Raw genomic sequence first — 19,712 nt, forward strand, 5'->3', positions numbered from 1 at the left:
CCTCTAGGATTTGGTTTTATCATCAGCACAGGCCTAGCTATAGAATAAAAACAGGGTTCTGAATATGACAAGCCTACTTTTCCTAACACTAAGTCTTATTATACTTAATAGAGCAAAGCAAAACCATAACTTTTGTACTATTTAGCAAAGCCTCTGTGAAATAAGAATTTAACTCATATGGATCCAAATTGTCATTATTGATACAATTTAAGTACACAAAACAATTGTCAAGTTTTATAATCTTAGATATTAGTGATTAACCTTTAAAGAAATTTAGATATGTGTATGAGTGATTTTTCACTGCATGTATATATGGGCACTGTGCATGCAGTGCTTGAAGTCAAGAGAGGACATTGGATCCCTTGGAATCAGTTACTGGTGGTTGTGACCCACCATGTAGGTACTAGGAATTGAACCTGAGTCTTCTGCAAGAGCATCAATTTTTTTGTTTTTGTTTGTTTGTTTTTTGTTTTTCAAGACAGGGTTTCTCTGTAGCTTTGGATCCTGTCCTGGAACTCACTCTGTAGACCAGGCTGGCCTCAAACTCACAGAGATTGCCTGCCTTTGCCTCCCAAGTGCTGAGATTAAAGACATGCACCACCACCACCCAGCAAGAACATCAATCTTAACAGCAATCTCTCCAGTCCTGATCAACCTCCTCCACTGAAAGGTACTTGCCATGCAAGTCCAGCAACCCGAGTTCAACCCCTGGAACTGACTGCATACACACATCACATACATACAGTAATAAGCCTTTTTTAAGTTATATCCACAATAAGGAATCTGCATAAAATTACAGTGACTGGACAGTTCCTGACAGGCTAGAAGGGTCCCATGGAACACTTCGTACTCTCCAAATTTTATTTTACTATTAATGACAAGTGCAACATAAATAACAAAGATGGTGATTTCAAGAACAGGTTTCAAATAAAGACGAAATGTCCAACAATAATAACTTAGCCCATTAAGTTAATTATAACATAAAGTGCATTGAATTCCCACTTAGGGGTTCCCTAAGGCCCAGAGGTGGTTTTGTAAAGGGCCATGTTAAATTGTAACCTTGTGCCATGCTACAGACGGTTCAAGGCTTGACTCAGTTTTCAGAATTGGAGTTCCCCTTGTTTTTCCTCCCAGGCAGAGGGAAGCTGGATTTGCTCTGGGGCTGGGAAAGCTTGCTGGCTAGTAAAGTGAAGGGCTCAATCAGTGTCCTCCGGTCTGTCACTGTCACCTCCCACAGTTTCACTTTCTCACTCTTCGCCCACTGCTGTGCCACCTCAGCGTCCACTTGTCTCTGCTCAGAAAGGTCGATTTTGTTTCCTAACACAACAATTGCCACCTGAAAGAAAACAATGAGAAGACCACACTAGTATACTGTCAGTAATAGTTTATGCAAAATGGAAAGTAAGAATCGTTCTTCCACTTAGCAGACTGCTTTTCTTAAATGATACTGAGGTGAGAGCCAGTAATCTCAGCTGCTCTAGAGTTGAGGCAGGAGGATTGCAAGTTCAAGGCCAGCTTGGGCAACTTAGTTAGACCCTGTCAAAAACAAAGTTTAAAAACTAAAAGACTGAGGCACGGGGCCCTAGGTTAACCCCCAGTACTAGGCTGGTGGGAGTGTCCTCAGATGTGACAGGAATAAGAGAAGGCATCACCTCACTTCTTTTTCTGAGTACTTACAAACATTCTATATTTTTAACTAACTTCTGGTTAACTGACTTGGAAATTACCATCCAGTCTAGGACTATGGCTTACCATGACTACATTGCTTCCATGTAAAGATGCTGCGGAGCTGAGAGTTCTGTACCTCTAGAGTGGTAGTGGGTTCTTGGTTATTCTGTCCTTGAAAGGTGCCTACTAAATATCCTCTGAATTGTGAGCCAAGAGGAACATTTTACCCCAAATACAAGTAAATCATGCATTTAAGTTTGGCTACCAGCAGGCAGTCCTTGGCATGACTAGAGCATAGCACAGAACCACAGTGCCAAAGCCCCAAAGGCAGAGCAAGTGTGGAGCAGTCCTTCCTAGCAGAGCACTGAACCACAGCTGTGTGCCTGGCCTCTGCAGAAGGCCTGAGCTCTGGGTACTCCCACGACTGCTGAGTCCTGAGAGGAGGCAGTGTACTTAAGGTACGTAGTTCTTCGGTGCTCCAACACATCTGTCCTAGGGTTTCTATTGCCGTGATAAAACACTGATCAAACCCAGCTTGGGAAGGAAAGGGTTTATTCCAGCTTATAACTCCCGGGTCACAGTCCATTACTGAGGGAAGTCAGAATGGGAACTGAAACAGGACATTGAGGAGAGCTGCTTACTGGCTTGCTCCCTGTGGCTTGCTCAGCCTGCTTTCTAAAAGTACCCAGTACCACAGCCAGGAATATCACTACCCATTATGAGCTGGGCCCTCCTACGTCAATCATCAATTAAGATAATGCCCTACAGGCCAATCAGGTGGGGGCACTTTCTTGAAGTTCCCTCTTCCCAAATGACTAGCTTGTGTCAAGTTGCATAAAATGAGCCAGCACAGGGTCCTACCTAAACACTTATACAGAAGGCTGGTGCCCCTAGTCCAACATACCCACCCACCAGTCCCCAGCCCACATGCTGTTGCCTATCACAGACTAATTTCATGGTCACTCCATCACTACTGTGGTTATAGTCCTAACAATGTCACTCCTTCCTTATGTACATGCTTCTATAACCTGGTCTCTTGGTTTTGATTTTTCTGATGATCATAATTTCCTCCTAACCAATCATTCCCTCCCATGGTCACTCCCTAGACCTTTGGGAAGGATTTCAATTCCAGGCAGCCCACACCAATCCTATCTTCCTCCTTATGCCTAACTCCAGCCGTTCTTACCAACACTACGATGCACCCTCTGGCTCTGCTACCTCTAGCTGCAGTCTACCTCACACCCAAAGTCCCTCATCCAGCCCAGAGGATTTTCATCACCACCCTGTCTAGTTATACCACCACATGCTAAACCCTATGTTAAATTTCACTCTTAGCCCTGCTGGGGGGTGGGGGTCCCACTTCATAACCCCAGTCTCCAGCTCATGTCCTTCAACAGATTGCTGAATTAATTTCTTCAGCTAGATGGCATCTCAGACCACGGCCTTTCCAACTTCTCTTCTTCCCTTCTTTAGCTGATGCCCCTGCTGTTTTACAGGAAGAAAGTAAACTGGAAGAGAACGTCTTCACCAGCGAACTGACCTGTCGTCTTCCCAGCTCATCTCAATGGCTCTAGAACCAGCCATCCTTTGCTGCTTGGACAAGGATGAGTGTCACTCCATCACTCCTCCAGCCAGTCACTCCTGTCTGTTACTATTATCTAAAGAAACACTTCCAATGCCACATCCTTCTCCCGGGCCTGTTCTCCTTTATAGCAAAACTAGTCAAAGAGCTACTGTAGCTTCTGTGTTTATTGTCCCCACCTCCAAGCAGGCTGCTTCTCATTAGTTGCCTAGAGTTTGCCCTAACTTCCATATATTAGAGATCCATCAATTTTCAGTCCCCAACCTTTCTGATCTACCTAGAGAACCTGACAGTGGGGTTACTTTCTGCTTTGTATAAGTGCTAGCTTCATTTGCTTTCTGGACACCCCTACTTACCCCTCGTTTTTTCTCCTGCTCACTAGCCCTCCTTATCTTGTTCCCCCAATGTCTATTGTCAGCACAGTATTCAAATGACTACTTTAAAGGCCAGGTGTAGCCAAGAGGTGGTGGCGCACGCCTTTAATCTCAGCTCTTGGGAGGCAGAGGCAGGCGTATCTCTGTGAGTTCGAGGCCAGCCTGGTCTACAAAGCAAGTTCCAGGATAGCCAGGATTGTTACACACAAACCCTGTCTTGAAAAACAAAACAAAACAAAAAAGGCCAGGTGTAGTGGTACATGCCTTTAGTCCCAGCCCCCCGGAAACTGAGGCAGGTAGGTCTCTATGAGTTCAGGGCCAGCCAAGGCTACACAGGGAGACCCTGTCTAAGATAAGCAATAAAACAAAAAAATGTTCAACTTTGGGACTGGAAACACCACTAAGTGGTAGGAGCACATACTGCTCTAACAGAGGACAGAGGCACATTGGTGGCTCCTGAGTCTGGCTCCAGAGATCTGATGCCCTCTTCTGGCCTCTACAGACACCTGCACTCATGTGCATATAACTCCTCCCCGCTCCCCTCTCCACATAATTAAAGATAAAATAAGTCTTTAGCATAACTTATTTTTTAAAAGATGGCCAATCAGCTGGGTGTGTTAGTGCATGTTTAATCCCAGTTTGAGGAAACCGTGCCTTGAAAAACCAACCAACCAACAAACAAACAAATAAATAAATCGAGTTCCAGGACAGCCAGGGCTGTTATAGAGAAATCCTGCCTTGAAAAAAGCAACCAACCAACCAATAAATAAATAAGCAAGTAAGTAAGTAAAGTGTAAGAATCTGGGATAAAACAATTTATCAATGCTATTAACCAGTGTGCTACATGGCTCCGAAGATGATGACTGAGCTGGGTGAGAGTGTAGAGAAGATCTGTGATTAGAGAATTTCAGGCAGAAAGACAGTGCCAAGTAGGTGGGAGCTGATGACTAGTTATTAGCTTGTATGTGCTTTTTTAGGTTGAGGATAACAAGAGTCTGATTTTGCTACAGATATCCTAAAAGCCTGAAGAAGCAATGATCCCACACATGACTGAGCTGCGCAGGACCTGAGCGAGGGAGCTAGGTAAGCACACATTGTAGAGTCAAATAGAACTAGGCAGAAAGCCACACTTGTGCTAAAGGGGCTCAGCCTATCCTGCATACCCTGTGTTTGCAGATACTGCCAATACAAGTGAATGGTTTTGAAATGTGTGAACTACACAAAATGCTACCCTACACTACAATTCTAACACACTTGGTATCTGAAATAGCCACTTACCTCTTTTTTGTCTTTGAACTTATCAATTTCTTTCTTCAGAAGCTCCACTCTTTGAAAGGATTCAAGGTTATTCACACTGTACACAAGAACAAAACCATCAGCAAAAGAGAAATAATGCTTTGGCAGCTCCACGCCTTCCTGCAGGCCTCGGGTGTCATATAAGTGGAGCTGCTCCTTTACCCCACGGTCTGTCTCCACTGAGGCCATGTACACGTCTTCCATTGTCTCACAGTCTTCCGTCCCTAGATTAAAAAGAACCAGGGTCAGCCAGGCATGGTGGCTCACACCTGTAATCCCAGCACTCGGGAGGCAGAGGCAGGCGGATTGCTATAAATTCCAGGCCAGCCAAGGCTACGCAGTTTCAAAAAAAGAACCAGGGTCAGTTATTCACTAGTTCCCTGTCCTTTCGAGGCTGGAAAGGCTTTCTAGGTTTCCCATGCACCATATGTAATAATCAAATTTGTACTTTACTAATTTCTTCAAAATTAAAAGTAGTTATTCATCTGAATGTATCTTGTTTTTCTAAAAATATTCTTTGGACCATCAAGCTAGCTCTCAAGCTTGGTGACCTGAGTTCATTCAATTCCTGGGACCTACTAAAAGGTAGGAGAGAATTGACTCTACAAGGTCATCCTTTACTCTCTACAGAGGCTCACATGCCCCACCCACCCATACATACACATACTTTTTAAAAATCATTTCTTCTGCCAGACATGGTAGTGCACACCTTTAATTCTAGTACTTGGGAGGCAGAGGCAGGAGGATCTCTCTGAGTTCAAGGTTAGCCCGGTTGGTCTACAGTGACTTCTAGGGCAGCCAGCCTCAAGAAAACAAAAAAGAAGTTTCGCAAGGCGTTGGTGGTGCACGCCTTTAATCCCAACACTCGGGAGGCAGAGCCAGGCGGATCTCTGTGAGTTCGAGGCCAGCCTGGGCTACCAAATGAGTTCCAGGAAAGGCGCAAAGCTACACAGAGAGACCCTCGAAAAACCAAAAAAAAAAAAAAAAAAAAAGGTTTCTTCTCATAACTCATTGAGGTGACACACTTATATCCAGCCCTTGGGTGGTGTTAACAGGAGGATCAGTAGTTCAAGGTTAGCCTTAACTGTAGGAATTGGAGGCTGGTTTGGGATATATAAGACCTTGTCCAACAAACTAAACCTTTCTTCTGGTATTAGAATTGGTCTAGCATTAGGTCTGCCAAAAAAGTAAAATTTTTTTCTTCTATATAAAAATGGTAATAAAAATTTGGCAGTGAGATTACCTATTTTTATGAACTATAATAGTAAAAAAACTAATACCTAAATGATAGTGATAAAAGCTGATTTAAACAGCAGCTTCGGCCTCCATCAGAAGCAAGGCTGGAACAGGGGAATAGGCTGTTTTCTGCAGAATGCCCAGGTTATCTCCAGAAGAATTGCATGTGTCCAGTTTGGGCCCAGACCCAACCTAGCTCTCAGAATTGTAAAGAGGGATGCATGAATTGAAATCCAAACAGCCTTGGTTTGTCTAAGTTACACTTTTCATAGCTGATGCATTAGAGTTTAAACTGAAGTAACTTTAAACTCCCTTTTTTTAGACAAAATATCACACGTTCCCAGACTGGCCCTGACTTAGGCAGTTACATGCCGCCATGTTCCCAGCTACTCAAGAATATGATTTTAAGAAAAGTTTGCCCTTGACCTGAAAAGGGTAGGAGATTAAAGGAAATTCTGACATCAACGAGTTTGAGAACTGTTGGCATAGACCTTAAAGTGAACACTAAATATAACTTCTTTGGCAGTGCTAGAGACTGAACTCAGGGCCTCATACATGCTTACCCCTGAGCTGCATCTCTAGCCCTTGAAATACGGATTTAACAACAATTGTTATATATTATTTTGAGAAGCTAGAATAGAAACAAAGGTCATCCATTGGGGGTGGTGCACGCCTTTAACCCCAGCACTCAGGAGGCAGAGGCAGGCAGATCTCTGAGTTTGAGGCCAGCCTGGTCTCATACCAAGTTCCAGCCAAGGGTACAGAGAAACCCTGATTGAGAAAAAAAACAAAACAACAACAAAAACAAAACCAAACAAAAGATGAATAAAATATAAAAATATACTCTAAGCTATATACCAGAAAGAAATTCTCTAAAGATCTGTATTTACTAATCTTTTATATAAACCTAAGTTCACTTTAACACCTCTGTCTTCTTTAGCAAAATCATGACCTCATTAGTGCCAGGAACATCATCTTCTTCACCTCTGCAGTTCTACAAAGCACCATCACATGCAGTATGATAAAGAAAACAGGAAACAGTGTACTCATTGAAGGAATAAATGAATGAGATGATCTCAGTTTACAAAACAAGGTCATACTGTAGCAAACAGCCATTTCTTCATTTTTTTTTTTTTATTTTATTTTTTTGGTTTTTTGAGACAGGGTTTCTCTGTGTAGCTTTGCGCCTTTCCTGGAACTCACTTTGTAGACCAGGCTGGCCTCGAACTCACAGAGATTCTCCTGGAATTAAAGGCGTGCACCACCACTGCCCAGCACCATTTCTTCATTTTTAAACCTATACAGCAGCATTAAAACACTAAGCCTGAAGAATGGCACTACCTCAGAGACCCTAAGATTCCTAGACCTCATTTTGGGGCAGATGCACAGGACCCCATTTTCATATTACTCATGTCTACCTGCCATTTCTTTTCTGACCTGTTATATAACCTGCAGCAAGCACTGTTGAATTGCAACAAAACCCAATTTTCTTTCCCCTACTTATTCTCCTTTTACACCATTTAGCATGACCAACAAGTGCCCTCCACCAGTTCCAGAATCTAAAGAAACTAAGAAAGATAATCTTACCAATGGTATGATTCCCATAAAGGAGTTGCTCCAGAATTGCAGTTTTCCCAACAGACAACAAGCCACAGACGACAACCTTGCAGCCCTTTCCCATCTTCTCTCAGGACAAAACTGTGGAGAAAATGGAGGGACTTTAAAACTGGACACACTGAAATACAGCCTTTCTTTCCCTTAAAGTTTAAGTTGAACCAGTAATACAGGGGAAACTCCAAATATTAAAAGGGTGATACAGAATAAGATAATCTTTCCACACTCCATTCTCCAGGCTCTTTGTGAAGAGTTTCTTATATATTGCCACAGAAATCATCTGGATAGACTGTAAAAACACCTAAAGGAGATGCGTGTAATCCCAGCACTCGGAAGGCAGAGGAGGATCAGCATCAGCTATATAGTAAGTTAGAGACCACCTTGGATGTTGATATCTAGGCATGGCTGCTCATGCCTACAATCCCAGCACTCTGGAATAAAAGTAAAGAGTGCTGAGGGTGGAGGATTACCATGAGTAAGGTAACATTTTCCTTAAGGCTTTTGTTTTTCCAAAAGACAGGATAGTGGCAGCTAAGGTAAAAAAGGGAAATGGTTCATTAAAAACAACAGAAAAGTCTTTTTTTTTTTTTTTTCAAGACAGGGTTTCTCTGTGTAGCTCTGCGCCTTTCCTGGAACTCACTTTGTAGACCAGGCTGGCCTCGAACTCGCAGAGATCCGCCTGGCTCTGCCTCCCGAGTACTGGGATTAAAGGCGTGCGTCACCACCACCTGGCCAGAAAAGTCATTTTTAAAATGTCAAATGGTGGGGTTGGAGAGATGGCTCAGAGGTTAAGAGCACTGGCTGTTCTTCTAGAGGACCTGGGTTCAATTCCCAGCACCTACACAGTGGCTTAACATATAAGGGTGTTTTGTCAGCATGTATGTCTGTGCGCCATACTCATGCCTAGTACCTGTGGGAGCCAGGAAGAGGGTATTAGATCCCCTGGACTGGAGGTAAAGAGAGTTCTGAGATGCCATGTGGGTACCAGGGTCCTCTAAACCGGTGAGCAGATGGCTCCCCATCTCCACTTTATAGAAATGGACTCCTGAAGATGCCTCCATCCTAACCCTGGAAACCTTTGAGACCTTACTTTAAAAGGACATTTGCAAGTGTGACTGAATTAACCTTGAGACAGAGATCAAGATGGAGGTGGAGATCTATCACAAGTGTATGTTTGAGAGAAGTTTGAGAGAGGGGATGACTGACTGGAAAGTGGCAGAAGCCAGCCACCAAGGGATGCAGGTGGTCTTGGGCTGCTGTTCCTGACACCAGGATTTTTTTTTAATTTAATGTTCATTGGTGTTTGCTGCAGGTGTATCTGTGTGAGTGTGTCAGAAGTCCTAGAGCTGGAGTTACAGACAGTTGTGAGCCATCATGTCGGTGCTGGGAATTGAATCTGGGTCCTCTGAAAGAGCAGCTAGTGCTCTTACCTGCTGATGCATCTTTCCATAAGTGTTTTATTTGAGCCATTAAATATATTGCAACGGAAAAAAGGCGGGGCCAGCACAGTCTCCCCACTTGAGGGAAAAGCAGAGCACACAGCAAGCCACAGAGTAAGATACAGAAGTAAGAGAACGGGAAAGCCCAGAGGCAGGATAGACAGAAGTTAAGAAAAGCTGGCAGAAACTAAGCCAAGCTAAGGCTGGGCATTCATAAGCAAGACTAAGCCTCCGTGTGTGATTTATTTAGGAGCTGGGTGGCAGGCCCCCTAAAAAGTTAAAAAACAAAACAAAACATGGAACTACACTCACAGACTTGTGGTTATTTTCTCAGGAAACCTGATCCTGGGAGCTGGAGAGGCTCAGTAGTTAGAGCACTTGCTGCTCCAGCAGAGCACCTGGGTTCAGGTCCAGCACCTATATGGAAGCTTACAACCATTGTGCCATCTAGTTAGGTCATACGTACATGCAAGCAAACACACATAGACTGAAAATAAATCTTTAAAAAAATTAAGACTGTCCTAAAAAAGAAATCTTTTTTTTATTTAATTTTATTTATTTTACATCCCAACTGGAGTTTCCCCTCCCTCCTCTCCTCCCAGTCCCTCCCCTATCCCCCACAGTCCCACCTCCCCAATCCACTCCTCTGTTCAGAAAGGGGCAGGCCTCCCATGGGTATCAATGGAGTTCCTCCTATCAAGCTGCATATTAAGCACCTCCCCTTGTATTAAGTAAGGTTGGGCAAGGCAATCCCATATGAGGAATAGGTTCCCAAGAGCCAGTCAGAGGTTAGGGACAGCCCCTGCTCCCATTGTTAGAGTCCCACAAGTAGACTAAGCTACACAACTGTCACATTTATACAGAGGGCCTAGGTTGGTCCCATGCAGGCTCCCTGGTTGTTGTTTCAGACTCTGTGAGCTCCTATGAACCAGGTTAGTTGTTTCTGTGGGTTTTCTTATGATGTCCTTGACCCCTCTATAATCCTTCCTCCCTCTCTTCATTCACCAGGATTCCTTGAGCTCGGCCTAATGTTTGGCTGTGGGTCTCTGCATCTGTTTCCATCAGTTACTGGATGAAGGCTCTCTGATGACAATTAGGGTAGTCACCAATCTGATCACAGGAGATGGCCAGTTCAGGCCACCTATCCACTGTTGCTAGGAGTCTTAGCTGGGGTCATCCTTGTAGATTCATGGGCATTTCCCTTTCATCGGGTTTCTACCTGATCTGGAAAAGCACCCCTTTCCAGTCATCTCTTTCAGTACTCCCCCACTCCATCCACCCCCAACCGGATGCCTCTTGTTCCCATCCCCAGGGAGATCTCTAAAAGAAATCTTATCCTGAGCACTCTGTCCTAACTAGCAAGCAACACCAGATGTGTTAAAAAGAAGGGAGAAGGGGAGCGTGGCAATTAATTGGAAGATAACTTCCACCCATGTCCAGGCTCCACTGGCTACATCACATACCCCCAAACAAGGGCTCTGCTGACGCGGGCCTCCCTCTTGGGATGCTGGAGCAACTGTCACTTTATACCCCTTCACTCCCTTAATGTGTGTCCTTGGCACCAGCTTAAATACATAGCTCAGTATTAGCATTTGCTCCCGAGGCTAGAACTTGTGCGTTGTTTGCGGCTGCAGCGCCAACAGCTGAGACTGCGCCTGGCACATATTAAGATATATATAGATATATTGAATTTTTTTAAAAAAGACAGATGAGGATTCCTACAATGCTAAAGCCATTATTTATTTTAAAAGATGAACTGAGTCACAGATTGATGTAAAAGGTAAACATGATTCCGGAACCTTGGCCACAAACAAGAATAGAGTATTAAAACCGCACGACTATATGAAAAAAGAAAATTCTGGAGCTGCAAAAACTCCAATACACCATTATTTCTTAATAAAGAACGCAATGCAGAATGCCAGCATTCTGGGCATTTCTTCCTGAAACAGTCGTACTTAAGAGGGGTTGACAAATGAACAATTTGCTATCCTAAAAGCATCCATAAAATAAGCCCCCGCGTTCTGACGTTAGCACCTCCGGCTCCCATCCACCAGCTGGTTCGGCAGGTCCCCGGCGGGCTCAAGGACACGCGCGAGGCCCACGCGTGCAGCCACTTGCGCCTACGCCCACCCGGTGGCTGTCCTGCGGCCACGCTGCTCCGGGATCACCGAGCGGAGCCGGCGGAGACACCAACCTGACACTGCGGGGCAGTGAGGCAGAGGCACGCCGGTCACTGCGGCCCACGGACACCGCTCTGGAGCCAGTCCCGGACCTGGCTCCTCAGGACCCGCACCGCGACGCACACGGGGCTCAGCGCCTCTCACCTCTTGCAGCCTTTGCAAGCTCAGAGGCAATGCTGAGAGCTAGCGGGAGGACATCCGGAAGCGACCTGCTGTCCCGCCTGACTCCGCCCACCAGATTGGATGTTGGAACTACATGCCCCATGAGGCACTGTGCGGCCACCCCGCCCCACCGGAAGGAGAGTCGCCGAGGTGGGGGCGGAGCCACAAAAGGGATTGTGGGAGAAAGGCTTCTTCCTTTCCTCTGGCGGCAGCCATCAGGTAGGCTGGCTGGGCTGTATTTGCGTTTCTATCCGCCGCGAATCGCGTTAGTCTTCAGCCATCCGGCCCTGGCGGCCCTGCCGCCTCGGAGATGCTTCCTCCCACGGGCGTTCAGTCAGGATGCGGGGTGGAGAGGGCGCGAAGACGCAGCCATCCGGGAGGCTGGAGGGGAGACGCGATGGCGGCGGGATCCGCGCTGGGCCCGGGCCTGAAGGAGGCGCGGGGTTGAGGCACGGAGGCCTGGCCAGGCCGGCCGCGGGGCGAAGCTTGCCGGGTCTTAGTCGCCGGCGGTGGCGGTCGCATCCCTGCGGCCAGCCCCGGCCGATGGGTCCAGCCGAGTCGGCAGCGGCGCCGTGCCGCTTGTGCGGAGCCGTTCTCGGTGTCCGTGGAAGGTGGGGCGCCGGAAGGGACGGAGCAGTTCTGGTCATGCCTGACAGCGATCGCCTTTTCAATCTGCTTCCTCTCAAGGTGAGCCAAGATGGGTGCATACAAATACATCCAGGAGCTATGGAGGAAGAAGCAGTCGGACGTGATGCGCTTTCTCCTGAGGGTCCGCTGCTGGCAGTACCGCCAGCTCTCGGCGCTGCACAGGGCTCCCCGCCCCACCCGGCCTGACAAAGCGCGAAGGCTGGGATACAAGGCCAAGCAAGGTGCGTGGTGTCCTGACGTGGGAGATCCGGTCCCACTGCCCCAGAAATCCTCGGTTTGGAGTCGTCCCCCTCCCTCCCACGCGGTCAGTTTAGCTAAATGTAACAGGAAGCATTGGGAAGTCTTCAGTGAATCTCACTTGTTGGTGTTTGTGTGTGTAGGTTATGTCATATACAGGATTCGTGTCCGTCGTGGTGGCCGCAAACGCCCAGTTCCTAAGGGTGCAACTTATGGCAAGCCTGTCCATCATGGTGTTAACCAGCTAAAGTTTGCCCGAAGCCTTCAGTCTGTTGCTGAGGTAAATGGATTGATGTACTGGTTGTCTTGGCAACCCATTAAGGGTTGTGGGCAAGAGGAAATGGGGCAACCAACATAACTGGGTATCAGGTGGGACTGGAGGTATTTTGTACTTAACCTTGGCAAAGAGCAATTGTTATCAAAACTGTTACTGTTCTGTGCTTAAGTATATACTGAAAAGTTTTTTTGTTTTTTATAGAGAGTGAACTGCAGAAACTTGAATACACTTATCCACTGCAGCCTGACCATTATCAGCTTACTTCCTTTTTAAAAAATTTCTTAAAGATTTTTTTTATGTGCATTGGTGTTTAGCCTGCATGTATATCTGTTAGTGTCAGATTCCCTAGAACTGCTCACTGCTGTGTGGGAGCTGGGAATTGAATCCAGGTCCTCTGGAAGAGCAGACAGTGCTCTTAACCGCTGAGCCATCTTTCAAGCTCTATTTTGTTAGTTGCTTTAATATACTAGGTTCTGAAGAACCTAAACTTTTAAAGGCAGTCAATTTTTGAGATGTTCTCATGTTACTTTCACTTTTGTTGCTAACACAGTGTGATTAGTTACAGTTTTTCTTTTGGATTGCTAAGCTATGTTCTGTTATAAGAGACCCCTTTGCAAAAGTGGAAGCTTTTGATTCATTGACTCCTGTATAAGGCCATGAAGGGGGCTGTGACAGTACTCAAAACTCCAAGCCTGGTGTCAATATGTCTTAGTTAGAATTAAGAGGGAAATGATGTGTTTCTGTCTATATCTGTCGTTTGAGCTAGTCTTTAGTGTGTGGGGACCTGACCTGCTTCAGTCTCTGACCCAAGGAAGGATTTTTGTGTAATTAGCTGCTGTGAGCAGTACATAAGACTGACTGGGCTTTTCACCCTGTTTTAGGAGAGAGCTGGACGCCATTGTGGGGCTCTGAGAGTCCTGAATTCTTACTGGGTTGGCGAAGATTCCACATACAAATTTTTTGAGGTTATTCTCATTGATCCATTCCATAAAGCTATCAGAAGAAACCCTGACACCCAATGGATCACCAAACCAGTCCACAAGCACAGAGAGATGCGTGGGCTGACATCTGCTGGCCGCAAGAGCCGTGGCCTTGGAAAGGGCCACAAGTTCCACCACACTATTGGTGGCTCTCGACGTGCAGCCTGGAGAAGGCGCAATACTCTGCAGCTCCATCGTTACCGCTAATACACGTAATGTTTGTAAAATTCATACCCAATAAACAATTTAGGAACGTCATGTCTGCTTAAAGTTGTTATTTGTCTGTTAAAATAAGTCTGCAGATTGTCATGAAGCTTTATGGAATTATAGCGGTTAAAGTGCAATAATGTTTGAAGGCTACAAGTGATGGTGTGTCTTGTTTCTGATAACCTTTTTGTCTTTGTATTACCTACTTAGGGGGTTTAAGTGTATGGTGTTAACACCATGTGGTACCCTGTGTGTAAAATCCTGTAAAAGGAGTCCTAGGACTAGCCCTGTAGATGTGTTTGGTGCATGTGATAGAACCTACAGCTTTATTGGGATGATGCAGTCTTCTAGTTTGCTGAAGTGACTGCTTGGGAGTTTGAGTACAAACTTTTAGAGTTGGGTTTTGCTTAGAAATGAATAGGAAGAGAAGCTTTTCAACCTGTTTGTGAACATGCGTAGAAAAGAGATCAGCTACAACCCACATTTTGAAAATTGAATCCAGTGTCCCATTTTCAGAAGAATCAGGTAAAATTGGAAGGTTTCGTTTTCTGTTAGATCTCTGGAGTATGAGTTTGATGCCAAGTAATGGGTATTTGCACCTGTGTATTTTGAAGTTGGAGATTGAAAATTGGATGGGGTGGGGCATGTTTAGGGGTGGTATGGTAAGGTTGCCCTTGAAAGGGCAAATTGTTTCCCTTAAGGTTTGTAAACTAGTGATGGGTGCCATGTGGGGTTCAAGTTAATACCAACCAAGTAAACTTAAAAAGTTGTGATGAAGTTAGTATGCAATCACTAAGAAGCTTCTATCCACTAGCCACATAAAAAGGGTGGCTGGGTAGTTAAAGGTAAATCCTAGACCAGTCAGTTCATCTTGGAGGTAAGAAAAGTCAGTTGGCAGTATGACTTCATTGTTTACAGTCTTCCCTTAGGTAGTGGCTAGGGTTACTTGTCCCTGGTATATTACCTGGGAGTTGTTGACATTTCACAAAGGCCACACATACCGCCACATTTTTGTTTGTGCCATTCCTTGAACTAGTTTCCCACAGTACATTTTAGTATGGAAGAAATAGATAATTGCCCTTATCACAGATCTGGGCTAGCAGGCTTGATTTAAAAAAAAAAAAACAAAACTAACTGATGCCTTTAAACTTTTTTTTTTTCTCTTCAGATTTTTAAAGGATGATTTTATTGATTTCCAGAAAATACTAGACTCAAAATCTTGGGACCTAGAATTCTTTTCTATTCAGCAAAACAAATCATTGTGTATAGAGGTTGTTCAACTAAAGTAATAAATGTCTGTTAAACAAGTGGACCTATGTTATCTTTTATGTTAAAGCAAATGAAAAAAAAAACTGCAAAAGATACCATTAGGTAGAAATGACAGCATCATTTGAAAGAAAGTGGAGTATATTAACAATTAGGGAACTGCTTGGGCCTGGCACTGCCTCCGACTCTGTGCTTGGCACTGGGAAGAGTCCTGCTGTCCTTGCCATCCTTGAGCATTATCCACACAGCAGCTGGAGGGATCCTGTCAAGTTTATCCTGGCCTTCTATGTGCTGGAAACCAAAGTCCTTAGCAAATGACCTATGTCTGCCCCCTTAGTTACTCGGTCTTCATTGTAAATCTTTCCCCAGACAATTGGAATGCTAGTAGATGCTATGTGATAATGCTAAAGTTTTTCGTTTTATTTCAGGTGGTTTCAATTAGCTGAGGCTGTCATTTAACTCCTGCCTCCACCTCCCATGTACCAGGATCATAGCAGGCATGCATTAACACTTAAGCTATTTTTGTCTTGAGAAAAGATCTATATAGCCCTGGCTGGTTTGGAATTTGGCTGTGTAGACCAAACTGTACTGGACTTAGATCTACCTCTGCCTATACACTCTTGGTTTCTTTCTGAAACAGTTTTAATGTATAACCCAGGTTGACCTTGAGTACTGAGGTTACAAGGATGCCCAATTTTCGTAGTAGTTAGTCTCACAAGGATCAGGTACATACACTGATCTATTATCACTGTAGTATATAATTAAATGGTGTACTAAAGAGTACACAAAATGTATGGCTGGGGATAGTTAACACCTTTTATCCTCACACTTGGGAGGTAGGCAAGAGGATCAGCAGTACAGAGCCTGTTTCAAAAGAGGCTGTGAGTAGCAAGCTCTGCCTTAAGTCTTCCTTCATTGTACACCTTTCATCTCAGCGCCCAGGAGGCCCAGGCTGTGGATTTCTGAGTTCAAGTCCAGCCTGGTCTACAGAGAGCTCTAAGTCTGCCTCCCAGATTCCTGTTCTGAAGGCAATAGGTATAATCAGTTTCTTGGATTTGATTTTAGATTTTGAGATAGTAACAAGCCTAGAGCTGATACTCACCAGAGTATGGAAACTACTGTTGTTTGCCACCACATCTGCTACCTTACCCTGCTTATGTGGTGCTAGGGATGGAATCGGTACCTTGTGTGTGCTAGGCAAGCACTCTTCCAACTGTAAGAAATACTTTTCCTGTTGAGACAGTCTTGCTATGGATCCCAAGATAGCAGATCAGCATCTGCTTCTGTGCATGATGGGATCACATTTATGTATCATCACACCTGGCTCAGGAGATACTAAAATGTAATTTATTTTTATCCAAATGGTAGGATATTATACATATTAAGTTCTTTGCTGAGTTACCTAGGAGCTTATTTGTCCACAAAGAGCTTCATTCTCTTTATTTTGCATGGTATTACAGAGATGTAATGTAATTTGATGCGGCCCTGGTATTACTCTCTACAACAGTGCTTCTCAACCTGTGGGTGGAGACCCCTTTGGGAGTTGAAGGATACTTTGACAGGGGTTGAATATCAGACACCCTGTATATCAGATGTTTGCATTATGATTCATGTAGCAAAATTACAGTTATAAAGTAGCAATGAAAATAATTTTATGGTTGGGGTCACCACAACATGAGGAACTGTATTAAAGGGCTGCAGCATTAGGAAGGTTGAGAACCACTAATCTAGAGGAACAGACTGAATTTGCAGTACAAAGGGGGATTTGTTAGATTATCTTACAAGATGCAGGCTGGGTAGTGCAACAATAGCTGGATGCCTCAGAAATCCCAGTTCAGACTGAAGTTTTGGAGGGTTCCTGAAGAGCTGCTGCTTGTCAAAAACCACTGATGACAGCAAAGGATGTAGGAAGTGGAGTCAGTAAGAAAGTAGGTGCACTCACTAGCAGAGAGACCTAAGACAAGCAAGCAAAAACACGCTTTTCCCTTGGACTTTGTATAATGGCCACTCCAAGGGAAGATCTTCCACAGTTAATGCTTCCATGAAATACTACCACAGAATTGCATGTCCCATAGTTGATTGACAACCAAGTTAATCATCACAGATCCTTCCTGGTGAATATTTAAGATTTTATACTATGAGTTACTACAGAAAGGAAAATGTGCTTGCAGTTTACCTGTATGATACATTCTAGTAGAATGGTTGAGTTAAAAGTAGATAAACAGCCAGATGGTGGTGGTGGTGCACACCTTTAATCCCAGCACTTTAGAGGCAGAGGCAGACTGGTCTCTGAGTTCAAGGCCAGCCTGGTCTACAGAGTGAGTTCTAGGACAGCCAGGGCTACACAGAGAAACCCTGTAGATAAACTTTGATAGAATGGCTGAAGAGATGACTGGATGGATACAAACACTTACTATTCAGCAGAGGACCAGAGTTCAGTTCTCAGCATCCTTATCAGGCAACTGGCAACCACCTGAAACTCCAGCTCCAGGGGATCCATCGCTGCCTTCTGGCCTTCCAAGAGTACCTATATATATGTCTACATCCCAACACTAACATACACAGAAATAAAATAAAAATAAGCTTGGAATTAAGCTCAAAATATCCTCAGTCCCACTGAGCCTGGAACTCACTGGTTTTTGGTTTGGTTGGTTAGTTGGTTTTTCAAGACAGGGTTTCTCTAACAGCTCTGTCCTGGAACTTGCTTTGTAGATCAGGCTGGCCTCGAACTCATAGAGATCCACCTGCCTCTGCTGGGATTAAAGATGTGCACCACCACCACCCGGTTTACTCACTAGCAAGCCTCAGTGATCCTGTCTCTACTCTCACTTGCTCCTATGGGGCTACAGGCAAGCAGGACCTCTGCACACAACTACAACCAGCATGCCTGCCACTTCATTGTGTGACAGAGCTTCTGGCCTATAAACCTGGCAGTGGCACACACCTTTAATCCCAGCACTTGGGAAAGCAGAGGCAAGCAGATCTCTGTAAGTTCGAGGCTAACCTGGTCTATAGAGTGAGTTCCAGGACAGCCAGGACTATACAGAGAAACCCTGTCTTGAAAAAACAAAACTAACAGGCCTCCCTGGCTTCAGTCTGACCCCCATCTTGCCAAACTCTCAGATGCCAGAAATCAGTTTTTTGAATATTCTTCACTCAGGAAAGAGATAGTTCCTTTAAGTCTGTTCTGGAAAATCAAGCTGGCCTGAGATACCAGGGTGAGGTGATATGCAGATACAAGCTACATTTTGACCAACAGCCACCTCACAGAGAATGACCCAAAGTGTTAGTTTTTACCCAGAAGTCCTCTCTCCATAGCCCTGTCATCACTGAACTATTTCAGCTTTGGGAAGACTGGCCAGTTGGAAGATTTTGATTATTGATCTGCAGTGAACACTGCCAACAGACATGCAGTGAAATAAGCAGCAAATAGAGGCTGTTAGTGGGAAACGCTGTTTCCTTTAAACATTCCTCTCAAGCTGGTCACAGTGGTGTGTGTCTGTAATGCCAGCATTTAGGAGGCTGAATCAAGATTGCCATGGATTCCAGCCCAGCCTAGACTAGATAGCAAGACCCTGGCTCAACATCCCTCCACTCCCCAGAAAAACCCACAGCAATAAATCGACTGCCAAGATATCATAGTTGGTCTGTGCTTTAGGCTTCATAAAGCACTCAAAAGCATGCTTTTGGAACTGGGTGTGGTGGCCCAAGCCTTCGATCCCAGCTCTTGGGAGTGAGAGGCAGGTGGATCTCTGATTTTTGAGACCAGCCTGGTCTACAGTGAGTTCCAAGACAGCCAGGGCTACACAGAGAAACCCTGTCTCAAAAAACCAAAACCAAAAAGAAAAAAGCATGCTTTTGAAGATGTACCCGGCACACATGGTGCAGTTTACTTTCGAATTTCGAAGCACCACGTCTCTTCAAAATTAATAAATAACTTCCTTTAATTGACATACAAATTTAATTGCTATAAACACCTCAACTAATTTGCTTGCAACTCTCCTTGTAATTTAGAGAAGTTCATTATTGGTCAATGCATTGTCTAATCCCTAAACTTCCTGTGAGAGTATAAGCATACTACTTAGGTAATTATTAACTATGCGAGATTATTTCATTCATCAGAGAGGAGCGTTCTAAAAGCAATCATCTTTGGGGTTGGAAAAATGGCCCAGCAGTTAAAAATAAATAACGCAAAACTTTTAGAAAGATCATCCACACTTAAGATCTATATTTCTTGATCCCCAGTTGGAGTCTGTAGGTTGAATCTGTTGCAATCAATTTATTACTGATCACTTAATCATACTAATTTATCAATTAATATGATCACAATGAGAACATTTCAATATTCTGCCCAATTTCCAAAATAATAGTTCTCTAACTTGTTAATGCTTAGTTTTTTTTGTTTTTGGTTTTGGTTTTTGGTTTTTTTTTTTGGTGTGTGTGTGTGTGTGTGTGTGTGTGTTTTCAGTTGAGGCGGGTCTCGCTGTGTAAACTCTCATCTACTGCTTCAGAACCCGCCTGACTGCCTGCCTGCTGCCATGCTCCC

General features: G+C 44.6%; 2 protein-coding genes across 3 annotated transcripts; one reads left to right on the plus strand and one right to left on the minus strand.

Annotated features, from left to right (window-relative positions):
* Positions 1-847: 847 nt before the first annotated feature.
* On the minus strand, positions 848-11,646 carry Nkiras1 (NFKB inhibitor interacting Ras like 1). 2 transcript variants are annotated; one of them, XM_052734035.1, is made up of 4 exons: positions 11,534-11,646; positions 7,744-7,854; positions 4,903-5,144; positions 848-1,336 (listed from the first exon to the last, which is right to left on the minus strand). In XM_052734035.1, the coding sequence occupies exons 2-4, from the start codon at positions 7,835-7,837 to the stop codon at positions 1,094-1,096; spliced, it is 579 nt and encodes a 192-aa protein (XP_052589995.1). In that variant the 5' UTR covers positions 7,838-7,854; positions 11,534-11,646; the 3' UTR covers positions 848-1,093. The 2 variants fall into 2 exon arrangements, with proteins under 2 accessions (XP_052589995.1, XP_052589994.1); XM_052734034.1 differs by having other exon boundaries at positions 11,404-11,572.
* A 21-nt stretch (positions 11,647-11,667) lies between these two features.
* On the plus strand, positions 11,668-15,212 carry Rpl15 (ribosomal protein L15). The gene is made up of 4 exons (XM_052734030.1): positions 11,668-11,770; positions 12,239-12,420; positions 12,580-12,716; positions 13,595-15,212. Exons 2-4 carry the CDS (start codon positions 12,249-12,251, stop codon positions 13,898-13,900), a joined length of 615 nt encoding a protein of 204 aa, XP_052589990.1. The 5' UTR covers positions 11,668-11,770; positions 12,239-12,248; the 3' UTR covers positions 13,901-15,212.
* The last annotated feature ends 4,500 nt before the right edge of the window (positions 15,213-19,712 follow it).

This window comes from Peromyscus californicus, unplaced genomic scaffold (assembly GCF_007827085.1).
Source record: "Peromyscus californicus insignis strain IS unplaced genomic scaffold, ASM782708v3 Scaffold_12__1_contigs__length_115047231, whole genome shotgun sequence".
Lineage (NCBI taxonomy): Eukaryota > Metazoa > Chordata > Mammalia > Rodentia > Cricetidae > Peromyscus > Peromyscus californicus.

Bases quoted from the DNA above. Each gene is read 5' to 3' on its own strand.
- Nkiras1 (XM_052734035.1), bottom strand. From the start codon at position 7,837: ATGGGAAAGGGCTGCAAGGTTGTCGTCTGTGGCTTGTTGTCTGTTGGG. The intron at 5,145-7,743 runs GTAAGATTATCT...TTTTTAATCTAG, and splicing joins TTATGGGAATCATACCATTG to GGACGGAAGACTGTGAGACA. The intron at 1,337-4,902 runs GTAAGTGGCTAT...GTTTTCTTTCAG, and splicing joins AGTTCAAAGACAAAAAAGAG to GTGGCAATTGTTGTGTTAGG.
- Rpl15 (XM_052734030.1), top strand. From the start codon at position 12,249: ATGGGTGCATACAAATACATCCAGGAGCTATGGAGGAAGAAGCAGTCG. The intron at 12,421-12,579 runs GTGCGTGGTGTC...TTGTGTGTGTAG, and splicing joins GGGATACAAGGCCAAGCAAG to GTTATGTCATATACAGGATT. The intron at 12,717-13,594 runs GTAAATGGATTG...ACCCTGTTTTAG, and splicing joins GCCTTCAGTCTGTTGCTGAG to GAGAGAGCTGGACGCCATTG.